Here is a 12,962-nt window from a genome sequence, read left to right on the forward strand (position 1 = left end):
TCGGTGATGCAAATAGGATGTGAGCACCCTAACTCTTTCCCCCAGTCACCCCATCTGTGAAGTTGTTCCAGGACAGACTCTGGCCTGCTGTCATGTATTTTCCCCAAGTCCAGAGAAGGCAAAAGAGATGTCCGCCCAGTCAGACACAGCTGAGAAGCAGGTGCCAGGAAGGATGCCCCGTCCATCCACAGAAGAACAGGTAACATCAGCGTAACATTTAACCTTGGGAGATTAAAAGGGTGTCCTCCGAGAAGAGGGTGTTGAGCCACTCTGTGGTGCTGCTTCTGAGTAGGGTAGAGTCCCCCAGGATTCAGGGAAGGCAAAGGTGGGGAAGAAATGAAACCTCTGTCACCAGATCGGGGAGGCCTACCTCATCCTTGACCGGGGTCTGGCAGTGTCAATGGGCTTACCAGGAAAGGATCCTCCGGGTCCGTCAGGATCCTGGAAAGTCTCAGTGTACCCCACTCTGCACCCCTGAAAAAAGCCACACTCAAGGGATGTTCAGGGGAGACGATCTGTTTATTGTAGCCAATAAATCTAAGTGATAAGACAAACTGCAAAAACCTCAGTCCGCTCCAAAAAGCAGACACAGCACAGCCACGGGGTCGCAGAGGACCATTTCAGTTTCTCTCTCCACCACGTCTCCCATCCACCATGTAGCACGTAAAACCAAGAAAGTGCATGAAAGTAGTTGGGTCTCCCCCTTCATGTGCACAAAGAGCAATGAGAACATTCCAACATTTGCCTTTGGTGAATCAACTCAGAACATTGAGAAATGATTGTCCCCCTCTCCCCGCCACAATGTAACTTTTGGGGTGGGTGTAGTGAGATGTTTTTTTATTTATATATATAATATATCTATACCTATATATAGACTATGTACAAATGCATCAGCAAGCTTCAGCAAAGGAAGACACAGCAAGAGGCACAGCGAGAGACAAAAGCTGTCTATCCTTAAGACATTAGTAGGAAGGAAATTTCTTGATTCATCACCCGTTCCAACTGCACCAAGTCATTCCTGTTTTCTGGGGCTGTCCTTTTGGACCTAGTCAGTCCTTTCCATCATCCATCTGCTTAACCTGACTTTGTAGATATTTACTAGCCCACCTCCCCAAGGAAACTCGCAGGGAGAAATACGGCTCCAATCAGCTTTTCCTTTTTATAATAAATCGGATATAACTGTGATGAGCCCATAGGTAGGAGGGCAGCTATTTCCAAAGCCAGTTCCAAGGCACCTCACGGCGTTTCAGTCCTGAAAATGTGTGCTTTGCTCTTATAAGCTAAATCTCATCGGTCAGCCAGCCCTTCTCTCTTTACAACGGCCCTGAATTAGGAGGAAGAGACAGATAGGGGGTTCAGGGAGAGCAGGAGGGCCAAGGGCAGTTGAGAAAACCAGCAGACTCAACTCAGCAGAGCGCAGTGACAGGGACATGCAGCCAGAAGTGGGACTGACAACCCACCGAGCGGAAGAGGAGCAGCTTGCTGGTACAGAGAGCAGGCTAGAGAAATGGCTGCTGCGGAAACATCTCACCGGCTTCCCATCTCTACTCACAGAAGCCCCACCTTGTTCCCAACCTCCTTGCCCCGGGGGAGCAGCTCTGAGGCCTCTGGAGGAGAGTCTAAGAGGCTAGAGAAGAAAGTGCTTATGAAGGTGGGCACCTGCGCAAAGGTGGGTCCCGCTTGTCCCTATCTGCTGGTGGAGAGGCACTGCTCTCCGAGACCCCAGTGGGTCGGGGCAGAGCAGGGAAGGAACCCAGAAGGAGAGTTAGGAATTGTTAGGATAAGCCCAGGGAATCTTGCAAATGAGTCCCCTACATGTTACGAGTCCTGGAAAAAGACAAGTTCCCCGCATCAGCATAGATTCTCCCTCACTCCTCTGGGAGAGGAGAGCCCAGAAGAGGCGAGAGCTGCATGTGGCCGAAGTGTCTGACAACCACCCTTGATCTCGGCTGGAGTGAGGTGCCCGCCACCCACCTCTCCCTGTGTCAGCTGCTCGGCCTGCAGGTTGGGCAGTGTCTGCAGGCCCCAGGCATCCTGGTGGCTTCGCCCATCCCCATTGGCAGTGTGTTGATTGGCAGTTAGGTACTGAGCCGTTGAGTTAGAATTTCCGGATGAGCTGGCCCCACCCCACCCAGAAGCTATCTGGCTGGTTGCTCACCCTCACCCTGTGTCCACTCCGCCCTCTCTCCCTCTTCCCTGTTATATCTTCCCTGGTTTCTTCCTTTCCTCCCTCCCCAGGGCCCACAATCTGGAATCCCTTCCTGCTTCCTCAGCTCCAGCCCCAGAAGCATGGCTGCAGAGATGGAATTAGATGCACCCAAAATTTTAACCTTGGTCCCCACAGTGCTGTCCTGGCAGTTCCCAACTCTTATGGCTTTGTGTGCGTCCCTGGCACCTGCACGGCGCCTGGCACATGGCAGATGCTCAATAAATGGATGTTGAATTGACGTGAATTGAACTGAAGCTCCCATTTGCTATTGCTCTCTCCCCAGATTGGCCATCTGATGGGCAGAGGCAGAGAATGGTCCCTGAGACTGTCAGTCCTGTCTGTACCTCCTTTCCCCAGACTCGTCCCTGCCCTGGGCACTGACTCCCTGAGTCAGGGCAGGCTGAGCGCCCGGGAAGGCCGGGAAGTGCTGCAGGGGTCAGCCAGCGGGGAAAGAGGACACTGCCCACAGCTCTGCCCTCAGCCCTTCACTCCATCCCTGCCCAGCACAGCCTGGAGGGGCCTGGGAGATGAGCCCAGCTCCTTTGCTTGTCCACGCAACCCCCCCCATCTCCCAGGCCCCTCCTGCCAGGAAAACTATGGCTCTTGATTTAAACTGGAGACTGAGGCGCCAGAGGAGCTGCAGGACCCTCAGTTCCTGTCTGTGTGTTTGAACTTGTTCCCTCATCTGTAGCCTGAGTGACTTGGTGAGTTGGTTTCTGAGGGTCTCCCAAAGGAATGTTCTCCAAGTCAGCAGTTTCTCTGTCTCTCTCCCTGTCTAGAGGCTTAAGCGATTTCTTTAATGTGATTATAAATGGCAGTGAAAGTTGGCTCCCCACAAATCCTACTTTCTTCCCCACGGAGGGAGTTCAGGGTGGGGGCGGCGCGGCTCCAGAAGGGACCTGGCTCCTGATCTTAGAGGCCCCAAGACCTCCCCTCACATTTCCCACTTGCCTTGAGGCTTTCCCTGCCCAGTTGTCTGTAGGCAAAATCCAAATGACACCCCCAGTGAGGGTAAGAGGCAGGAGGGATGTCCAGACAGGCCCTGAACGGAGCTGTCCAGCTCTGCAGGTCAGCTCGTCTGGCCTTGGCTGCCCTGGTGGAAGGACAGGATGCCTGCTGCCAGCTCCACTTTCCCAGGGAGGCCCCGACCCCTCACTCCCTCAGCCGACTTTGAAATTCATTTCCTGCCAGTGGGTAATTATGGAGGGAAATGACCAGCACCTGGAACAACACAACCCACCCAGCTGCCTTTCCACTATGACCCTCACCCCAAATCCCAAGGAATTAGCAGCCCACAGAAAACCCCCAGGTATCTGTGGCAGCAGCTAGAGAGGGACAAGAGAGTGAGAGCGGAGCTGCCTGGGCCAGGGCTTTCCTTCAATGCCCAGGAAATGCACAGTTGTCCCTTTAACCTATACCCCCAGCACCACCCCCAGCCTGACAGGGATGCCCAGGGCTGGGAGCAGCGGGGGGAGCTGGGAAGGCCTCTCCCCAACCACAGGTCCTCTCTGAAGTCCCTGCCACCAGCCAAGTCCCAGGGCTGGGCAGATTGGGCACCGAGCTCCCCCTCCACACTGCCCACCCTCCCCTCTTCTCTCTGGAACCCCCCTCCTCTCAGGCAGGTTTGAGCCCACTTCTCCCTCCCCAGGGCCCACACATCCCAGATGCCATGACACTTTTCCCAAATGAAAGAGAGGTGGGTCACTCTTGGTGCAGGGTGGGGGACACAGTGAGGGGTTCAGGAGGCCCCAGGTGGGCGCTGGGATCCCTGTTCAAGAGAAGCACACTGAGAGAGGGCAGGCAGGGGCACACTGTGCGGGGCGGAGTGGAGGGAGCGGGACACCAGGGGCCGGGCGCCCGTTACTTGGTGCCCTCGTCTGCGTTACCCTCTCCATCTGTCTTGCCCTCCTCCTCTGTCTTCAAGTCATCCGTGCTCAGTTTCTGCTCTTTTTTCCTCCTCACACACTTCACCACCATCAGCACCAAGATGACCACAGCCAGGAAGCCCCCCACAGAGGCACCCACGATCACCGCCACTGTGGAATCCCGCTCAGGGGGCTCTGGAGAAGGAAAAGACACAGAACTGCTGAGCACAGGGGCCACAAAGGGGGGCCTCCTCCTCTGCCCTCTGATCTTAGCACTGTGTGGGGTGGTCCTGACTACTCTCCTCCAAGGAAAGACTTGAGTCAGAGAGAAAAATCAACCCTCCCATTGACTGGAGCGCTCCACCCACACCCCCAGGGGAGGGTGGATACTGCAGAGCGTGGACTTCGAACCCCACAGACCCAGATTAGAGTTGCAATTACTAATCCTCAGTTTCTTCATTTGTAAAGTGGGAATAAGTGGGAATAAAATAATACCCTCCAAGGAGGGCTTGATGAGGATGAAGTGTCATAACCAAGTCTAGTCCTATAACTGAGACACAGTAAGTGCTGGGGAGGTGAAGGTGCTATTACCATAAACAAGATCACGACCTTGACCACTGTCCTGAGGACTCTGTCCAGTTCTGCAAGAACTGGAGGGAATGAAGGGATGCCTGGGCCTTCCTGGTGGTGCGAGGGGTTGAGCGCAGCGCTGTGAGGCTGTCTGTAGTCTGTGGCTTGAATTCGCTCCCTGGCTGGCTGGGGAGCAACCCACATGGTGCAGCAGACCTCTCCTGTCTCGCCCGCTGCTCCCCTCAGCAGTGCATTTTGGTACATCTGACTGTTCTGCTCCCCACTCTCTGTAGTGAATCTTCTCACCTCCCACAACTCTGGCCTGTACCCCATTTCTAAAAAAAAAAAAAAAATTGGGATGCCTGACCCCAGTCCAAGCTGCTGCTCTCAGGGCACAGCCTCTCCAAAGTTGCCCCAAGCTGATACAGCCCAGAGTAGTTGGGCAGGAAAGGTCAGATGGGGCCGGTTCTGGGGGGCCCCCACCCCGCCCTCACCTTCCAGGAGGACCCTCAGGTTGATCTTGCCGTGGCCGCGGTTGCGGTCAGGCGGGTTCATGATGTAGCAGTTGTAGATGCCCTCGTCCTCCAGCTGCACATTCTTCAGCATTACTGACACGTCGTACTTGCTGGGGTTCCCCGAGAACTCCACTCGGTCTCGGAAGCGCTCCAGCTTCAGGTTAATGATCTTCAGGCGAAACTGGAAGAACTGGGGGTTGGACAGGGACAGGACAGAGTGCTAGAGGGGCAGCAAGCAGGATGCTCCCCCTCCTGGGAACCCTCTTTCCTGCAAGCAAGACTGCCACACCCCAAAAGGGCCCACCTCCTCCACCCTCCCCAGGCCACCCAGGGGTGACATCAAGGTATCCTCTGCCAAAGCCTTCCACAGAAAGCCCACCAGGGTCCAGAGGAGGGCCAGTGGGTGGGAGACGTGGGCTTCCGACTGAGAAAGGGCCCCTCACAATACTGCCCCCGCCCCCTGTCCTGCCCATCCCAGGCTTCACCATCTCCTCGGTGCAGTTACTGCACTCCTGGTACGTCCAGTTCATGGAGAACTGCTTGTGGTTCACTGTGTAGCAGGAGTTGAAGGTGCAGGACAGGCGGGCGTCGGAGCCATTGAGGACGTTGAGGTTGGTAGGTACTGTGACTTCCATGCTCCGCCCCGGTGGCACTACAGACAAAGTCACAAGCTGATGAGGATTCAGGCTGACAGGGAGGGCGCAAGGTGGGGAGTGGAGCTGTGGCAGAAGCTTGGGTCTCTGATGTTTGAAATTAGTTTGGGGGTACGGGGGATGTGAAGCTTATAAAGTCTCCTGGGGTTAAGCTGGCTGAGCAAAGCTGGGATGGAGAAAGATTGTATTGTCTGCCAAGCCAGAGACCCCTGAGAACCTTCTCCAGGACCCCTGTGGGGCAGCCTCTCCATCTGGCCATCTGACCCCACTCCTGCTGCTGCCACCTGCTTGATGAAGACCTTGGACAAGGGGCTTCACTGTGCTGGCCTCAGTTCCCCCTTCTTCCTTCTACCTCTTCCAATCATCTTTGATGAGTCAAAGTCCTCCCAGCTAACGCCGGGAGCTCATGAGGTGGGCAGCCTTGAGGACAGATGGAGATTCCAAAACCCCAGGGCCAGAGTCAAGCAAGGTGCCTAGTGCAGCCCAGTGCCCTTCTTTTTCCTCAGCCTTCTGGCAGGCCAGGAAAAGGTCCCCAGAAGAAGAGATGTCATTGCAGGGAGCACTTGATGGGTCCACAGGCACAGGAGTCCCTTTGGGATAGTCAGGCCTGGAAAGACACAGCTAGGACTGATGCAGGCCAAAAGGAGGCCGGTGGGAGCCTCAGGCTTCTGTGGATCCTATGAGCAGCACCAGTGTTTGCTCAGGAGAGCTGTGGGCTGGGGCTGAGAAATACCCCCAACTCTGACACCTAAGCAGGGCAGAGTCTAGGGTACAGGCAGTCTTGGGAGAAAAATTGAAGGCCCCCCCCTCACTCTCAGAGTTACACACCTCCTTAAATTTTGTATCCTAGGCACCCCTCTCCCTGCCTCACCCTTGTCCTGGCCTTCATTCTAAGATTCTCTGCCAATACTTAGAACCTCCTCCCAACAGATGAACTTTCTTTACAGAGGGTAAGCAGCGATGCTCCGCATCAATCATTCACTCATTTACCAAATATTTATAAATCTCCCACAATGGCCTAGACTAAGCCCTGGGGGATTGTTGCTGTGAACCAGACAGGCAGGCTCACTGCAACATGCAGCTTGTATTCTAGGGAGGGGGAGACACTAAAGGGAAAAAAGAATAATGTGACTTTCAGTAGTGACCCATCACAAGAGCTATAAAAAACAAAGCAAGATAAAGGGGTGCTATTTTAGGTGGGTGGTCAGGGAAGTCTGCTCTAAGGAGGTGGCATTTAGGCGACCCTGAAGAAGTGAGGCCATGAGCCAGTAGAAGTTTTGAGGTGCTCAAGTTCCCAGGCAGTGGGACATCAAGGTCAAAGTCCCAATGACTGCAGGAACACAGCAGCGCCCTGGCAAAGGCCAACGGTGAGGCCTCAGGGCCAGGAGTCAGGCAGGGAGCAGGCCACAGAGCATGGGAGTCGGAACACGGAGCTGGGATTGTCGTCTTCTGAAATAAGTAGTCACTCGGGGGCTGTCCAGGCAAGAGCTATGGCTGTCAATATAGGAAGAACACAGACCAGGAGACCCTTAGATGTGGGTTCAATCCCAATGCCACCTCCATCAGCTGGGAGGACGTGGGCAAACTCCTTCACCTTCTAAGCCTCAGTCTCCTCTGGAAGGCACAGGTGATAACGCCTACCTACCTTCCAGGGTTGTTCCCATGATTAAATAAGGTAAAATACATAAGCACAGTGCTCAGCAAGCTCTGATTATCCAAAATCCTCCTCAAATTCTGCCCCCTAAAAGAAAGGGCTTCTGGGAGAGTCTCCCAGGAGAAAGTACCTTGGGGCCTGACCCCTCAGGCCAGCCCCTGGGAATTCCCTCAGACCTGACACACAGCCCACGTCCAGCTGCTGGTAGGCAGAGGAGCCCCCGAAGGTCTCTTACTTTTTGAATTGTTTTGATTCAAACAGCTGCTTGGCCCCACCCCAGAAGCAGAGGTACTGCAGCCTGGAATCTGGGAGAACAAAGTTGGCCCCAACAGCCTTGACACAGTCCATCCCCCAGGATGAGGGGGCAGGGAGAGCAGGTGGGGCAGAGGAGATACTCTGAACTGTTGGCCCTGGAGGTCATGACCCCTGAGCCCTGGATGGAGGGAGAGGTAGGGGACCCACCTGCAAAACCAAGGACCCCAGGTGTGTGCAATAGTGCTCATTAGGGGAGTTGATGTGGGGAGGCTAAGGGTGACCCTGCAGGAAGAACAAAGCCCAATTCCCATGTCCCCACTTTTATGGCCATTATGAAATCACAGCGCCAGGCAAGAAGGTGTACAGAAAATTCCAGCGCCACCCCCACTCTGCAGAGGCAGAGAAATCTGCAGGGAAGGAGCCTGGCAGGGCCTTGTCCTGAGCTCGCCTTGTATTGCAGTAAGTCCCTGCCACCTTCCCAGGCCTGTCCCCTTCCCCACCAGAAGCACCTCCACCAGAAGTGACATCAGGAAGTAGCTGCTACAGTCTGAGTGACCCATCCCTGGCCTCTCCCCTGCCCAGGCCCACAACATCACACCTATTAGAACTTGAACCCCAGTGGGCAGCTCCAACCATCCTGAAGAGCCAGAATCCTGGTGTGTGGGAGGGCAGAGCTGTGGGGAGTGAGGGGCTTTGGATGGCAGGACGGGGACAGAGAGGTGCAAGGCGGTGCCCCTCTGCGGCATCCCTACTTTGCAGACCCGCAGGAGGAACGCATGTGCCCTCTAGTGGCCAGAGAGGTCAAAGACAAGTCCCAACTGCAGGGAGAAGGCGGGAGACACCACCAAACTAGAAAGTCAGGGGGAGAGCCTCAAGAGCTGCAACTCCAGCCCTAGAGTTTTACCAGCTTGGAAAATGAGGGCCTGAGGGAGATGCTCACAGGCGAGAGAAAGCAGGGGCCAGAATCATGGTTCCTGACTTCTAGTCCTGAGCCCCCCACTTCAACCTGAGACCTCTCCAGGCTACCAGGCTCCCTGTCTCAAGGCAAGGGCTTTGGGCTTGCACCAGCCCAGGCCCTCATTAAAGATGAGGCACATATAACACAATGAGGTCAGAGCTGTGAGCAAAATCCTGCTGTCTTGACCTCTGTCACTTTGGGAAAGTAGCCAAATCCACACCAAGGCCCAAAGAAGGACTTCGTAACCACAACAAAGAGCAGGGTTATGCTCTCCACAGACACAACAATCTTATTATCGTCCTTACTTTCCAGATAATGAAATGAAGCACAAAGAAATTAAATAAATAACCTAAGTTCACAGCTCTAATGACAAGGCTAGATTTGAACCCAGGGTCCAGGTTCCAAACAGGTAAGGGTATGATTGTCGTTGAAGGTATCCCAGGGATGGAGCCAGCCCCATCTGTGCCATCCCCCAGCTCTGGGCAGGCTGGCCACAGGGGACTGGATCTTATGATTTCTAATAACAGAAAGGAAGTGATGATCAACAGGGGTTAGGAGTTAGGTCCAGAGCATTCCCTGTGCTCCCCCACCCCCGCCCCTGCCTTTCTCCATGTCAGGCCCACATCATCCACTGTTTTAACTGGCCCACCTTGCAGAGATCACAAAGATTTGCTTATTTTCTGCCAACCACCATCTCCTGCAGAGACTGGGATTTAATTCTTTTTATTCTTCATTCCAACCCTACAGCAACTATCAAGGTGGACTTATCTTATTCTTGATTTTAACAGGGTAGAGAGACTGTCTACGCACAGAAATTGTCTCCTCAGCTTTCTGGGGCACATTGTCTCCTGGGGCAAACACTGCCTCCCAGGTGAGTGTGACATGCATCCCCCATCTCCTGCATGCTTACATATGAAACTTCCTGCACCCCAAGATCAATCCTTCCAGACCAGTCCATCCCATGCAGCCTTGATTTCAACCTTCTTCATCACTCCTCACCGCAAAACCTGCGCTGGCTCTCTGTTGCCTTCAAGACCAAGTCCAGGCTCCGGGGCACAACTTCTGAGGCTTTTATCCTCTGGGACCTAGCTCATGAGCCTAGCTCATGTCCTCAACCTGCCCTCCTCTCCTGCCACCTCCCACCCCTCCATCAGCCTCCATTCCAGTAACCCCAGAGTTCCTTCTTTTCCAGAAAACACCCCCTTCTTTCACTCCTTGCACCTCTTTGCCTCAGATTGGAAGCTCTTTCACCCTTCAGCCCCTAAAGCCCTCCTACTTTTCCTGCAGATCCCAGCTAATAAGGCTTCAGCTCAGGGACAGCTTCCCAGCGCCTGTGCCCTCTCCCCAGCCCTGTGCCCGTGGCAGCCACGTGACTCAGAGGCAGAATGGCAGTGACAAGGACCAGACAATGTAACCTCCCTGCACCTCAGTTTCCTCATCTCTAGAGCAGGAGATAATGGCAGGGCTGCTGTGGGATTAAAAACCTTGCTAGCATATGTCTCACAGCAGTGTGTGGCGCCTGTCAGCTCGACAGGGCTTAGCTGCCATTATTACCACCACGCTTCCTGTTATTGTTACCACCGCACCTAGGACACGGCATTGTTCTTACTTGTCGATGTGTCTCTGTCCCTCAGGTGGCTCTGGGGAACTGATTCTTATTCATCTTGGTATCCCTGGGCCCAAAGCTGTGTGTGACACACAGTGGACATGCAACGAAAGTCCACAGAAGGCAGGGTAGGCCTCTGCCCTCTGTCTACCCCCAGCAGCAGATCCATGCAGCAGGCCTGGCCAAGGACCAGACTCCACTTTCTAGGCCTCTGTCTGCAAAACCCAGACATTAGGCCAGGCCGGAGCTAGCAGTCTTGAGAAAAATTCTAGGCAACCCAATCATTTGGATTGTTCCTGACTAAAACTGGTCTCCTATGCTCCTGTTGCGTATCCAGAGGTTGCCTAGTTTGCCCCCACCCCTTGGCCAGCTCTATACTCTTCCTCACAAACCCAGCCCCTGGCCAGTCCCCTCCTTGTCACTCATAGAATATCTCCATCTTGGGACTGATGCTATTACAGCCACCAAAGTTCCACTGTCCATGCCAGCCCTCTGCCCTGGAGTGCCCAGGACATGTTTACCCACACACCAATCAAGTTCAAGTCCAAATCCCCACTCCTGCGTCCTTCCTGAGCCTTCCCACAATCCCCACCCCTCCTACCCCTGCCCTCCCCCGTCCCACCCAGGTTTGGAAAGGCTTTAGCTTTTTCCCACCACCTCACAGCTGCTATGCCCTGACCTCTTCATCCCAGACTGTTTTCCCCTAAGCCACACCCTGGTCCTGGTCACAGAGGCCCTTTCCTCTCCTCACGCAGGTCAGGCTCTCACAAGTCTGTCTCCCTCCCCCAGTGGTTCTCCTCATCTCCCAAAGGAGCTCCACCCCCAGCTGCATACACAGAGGCCATTCACCCAACTCCCCCTTTTTACTGGCACTTGTGATTCTATCATCAACTATTGTTAATAAGCAGCACTGTATCTTCAACACTGAGAAACCAGCAAAGTATCTAAGTTAAACAGCTAAGAAACCATGACAAACAGGGGTTCAAATCTCAGCTCGCCTCAAACTAGTCATGTGATCTTATAAGGAAAGTTACCTGACTTCTCTGTGCCTGTCTCTTCCTCTATAACATGAGAATGCCAGCATCTACCTCCCACAAGGACTAAGAAAGACACACAGCACACGCGAGCATGCTCGTAAAGGCCAGCTCTGATGGAGCACCCGCGGCGTGCCAGACCCACAAACAACCCAGGCAACAGGTAGGTATTCCCCGGTTCACCCGTGGAAGAACTGAAGCTTGGAGGGGTTCTAGTAGCTCTATGGTCACGAAGTAAATGACAAATGTGGCTTTACACCCAGACCCGATTTCAAGACTCATGGTCTTTCTACTCCCAAGTTTCTATAACATTTCTGCTGGGTTGTTGATATATCCAATAACTCAGCAGATCTGGTAGGCCTTGCCATGCAGGCTGCCAGGGATGCTGTGCTGTTCTGCCTAGCTCTTCTACCTAATACCCAGCGTGGTATGCCAGAGACCGAGAGACAGACTTTGTCCTAGGGAATATTCCCGCAGTCAATTCTTGGACTTGAACCTCAGTTACTACACCAGCAATTACTAGGTTTAGGAATGAGAATGAAACTACTCTAAATCACACTTGCAAATAACTGTCTAGCCCACCGACCCACCAGGAAAGTGGTCAAAATGAAATTAATATCCAGGCAATTTGACAAGACAGTCTGCGTGGCCGGATTGAGCGGTTCTGGAACATGGTCTTAATGGGCCAGAGCCTCGCCCAAACTAGGGGCTCCTTTTTATTCTGTTTTTCCTGATCCTATCACCTGGCCCCTCCTCCACTTCAGCTGGCTCAAGCCAGAGGTAACTTCTCTATCAGCCTGCTTCACCAGGTCCCCTCCCAATCCAGAAATCGCTGCTCAAGCCTGATTCCCACCTACTTCCCCCACACATTTCAACAAATCAGGGGTACAGATTTCCAGGGAACCAGACCAAGACTCAACTTTCTGCCCTCCCCAACTCCCCCATATACTCTCCTAATATCCTAAATCTACCAGATCCCAAGGAACAGGGTTTATGGAAGAAGCCCTTTAGGGGAGCATTAAGTCCCAGAACCCCACAGATTTCAGATTAAAGAAAATCCATAAAGAGTCTGTAGATCTAGCTACCCTCTGCCCCCACCCCCATGTAGGTCAACTTCAGGGAAATCCAAAGAAAATCACCTCCCTAGATAATTGTCAGCCCCAAGAAACTCAGATCCCCTGACCCAACATTTCTGTGGCAACTATTCCCAGCATGATGCAGCCCCCAGCAATGTCTCCCCCAGACCCGGCAGGCACCTCCCTTCCCAAGGACATCAAAGGGAAGCTTAGCTATGTCTCCCTCCTGCCCCCTTCCCCCATCCACTTCCAGGCGCCTCTGTACTCGGGACCCTCGGGAGCATGCAGAGGTACAGTCTAACTTACCCAAAGAGAAAAAGAGACTGAGCCCCGTGAGACTGAAGGCAGGGCGAGGTAGCCAGGCATCTTTGTGCATTTTCAGACTGAGATGTTAGTCGGGTGGGGTGTGGGAGAGGGTGATTTGAGGGGCGGAGGGCTACAAGGGAGAAATGGTTAAATGCTAAAAAGAAATGCACAGATGTACTTCAAAGACACATACAACATTAAGGAAGCTTTATTTCCATCTCTCTAATATGGCCGGCTTGTATGTTGCTGCTTAAAAGAGAG

General features: G+C 53.6%; 1 protein-coding gene across 2 annotated transcripts; it reads right to left on the reverse strand.

The window, feature by feature from the left end:
• Positions 1-284: 284 nt before the first annotated feature.
• Positions 285-12,962, reverse strand: SCN2B (sodium voltage-gated channel beta subunit 2). Of its 2 annotated transcripts, none has more exons than XM_037505364.2 (4): positions 12,895-12,962; positions 5,645-5,811; positions 5,139-5,349; positions 285-4,269 (listed from the first exon to the last, which is right to left on the reverse strand). In XM_037505364.2, the coding sequence occupies exons 2-4, from the start codon at positions 5,792-5,794 to the stop codon at positions 4,070-4,072; spliced, it is 561 nt and encodes a 186-aa protein (XP_037361261.1). In that variant the 5' UTR covers positions 5,795-5,811; positions 12,895-12,962; the 3' UTR covers positions 285-4,069. The 2 variants fall into 2 exon arrangements, with proteins under 2 accessions (XP_037361261.1, XP_037361260.1); XM_037505363.2 differs by having other exon boundaries at positions 12,702-12,962.

The sequence above is a fragment of the Talpa occidentalis genome, unplaced genomic scaffold (genome assembly GCF_014898055.3).
Source record: "Talpa occidentalis isolate TD23 unplaced genomic scaffold, MPIMG_talOcc4v2.1 talOcc4.12, whole genome shotgun sequence".
Classification (NCBI taxonomy): Eukaryota; Metazoa; Chordata; class Mammalia; order Eulipotyphla; family Talpidae; genus Talpa; species Talpa occidentalis.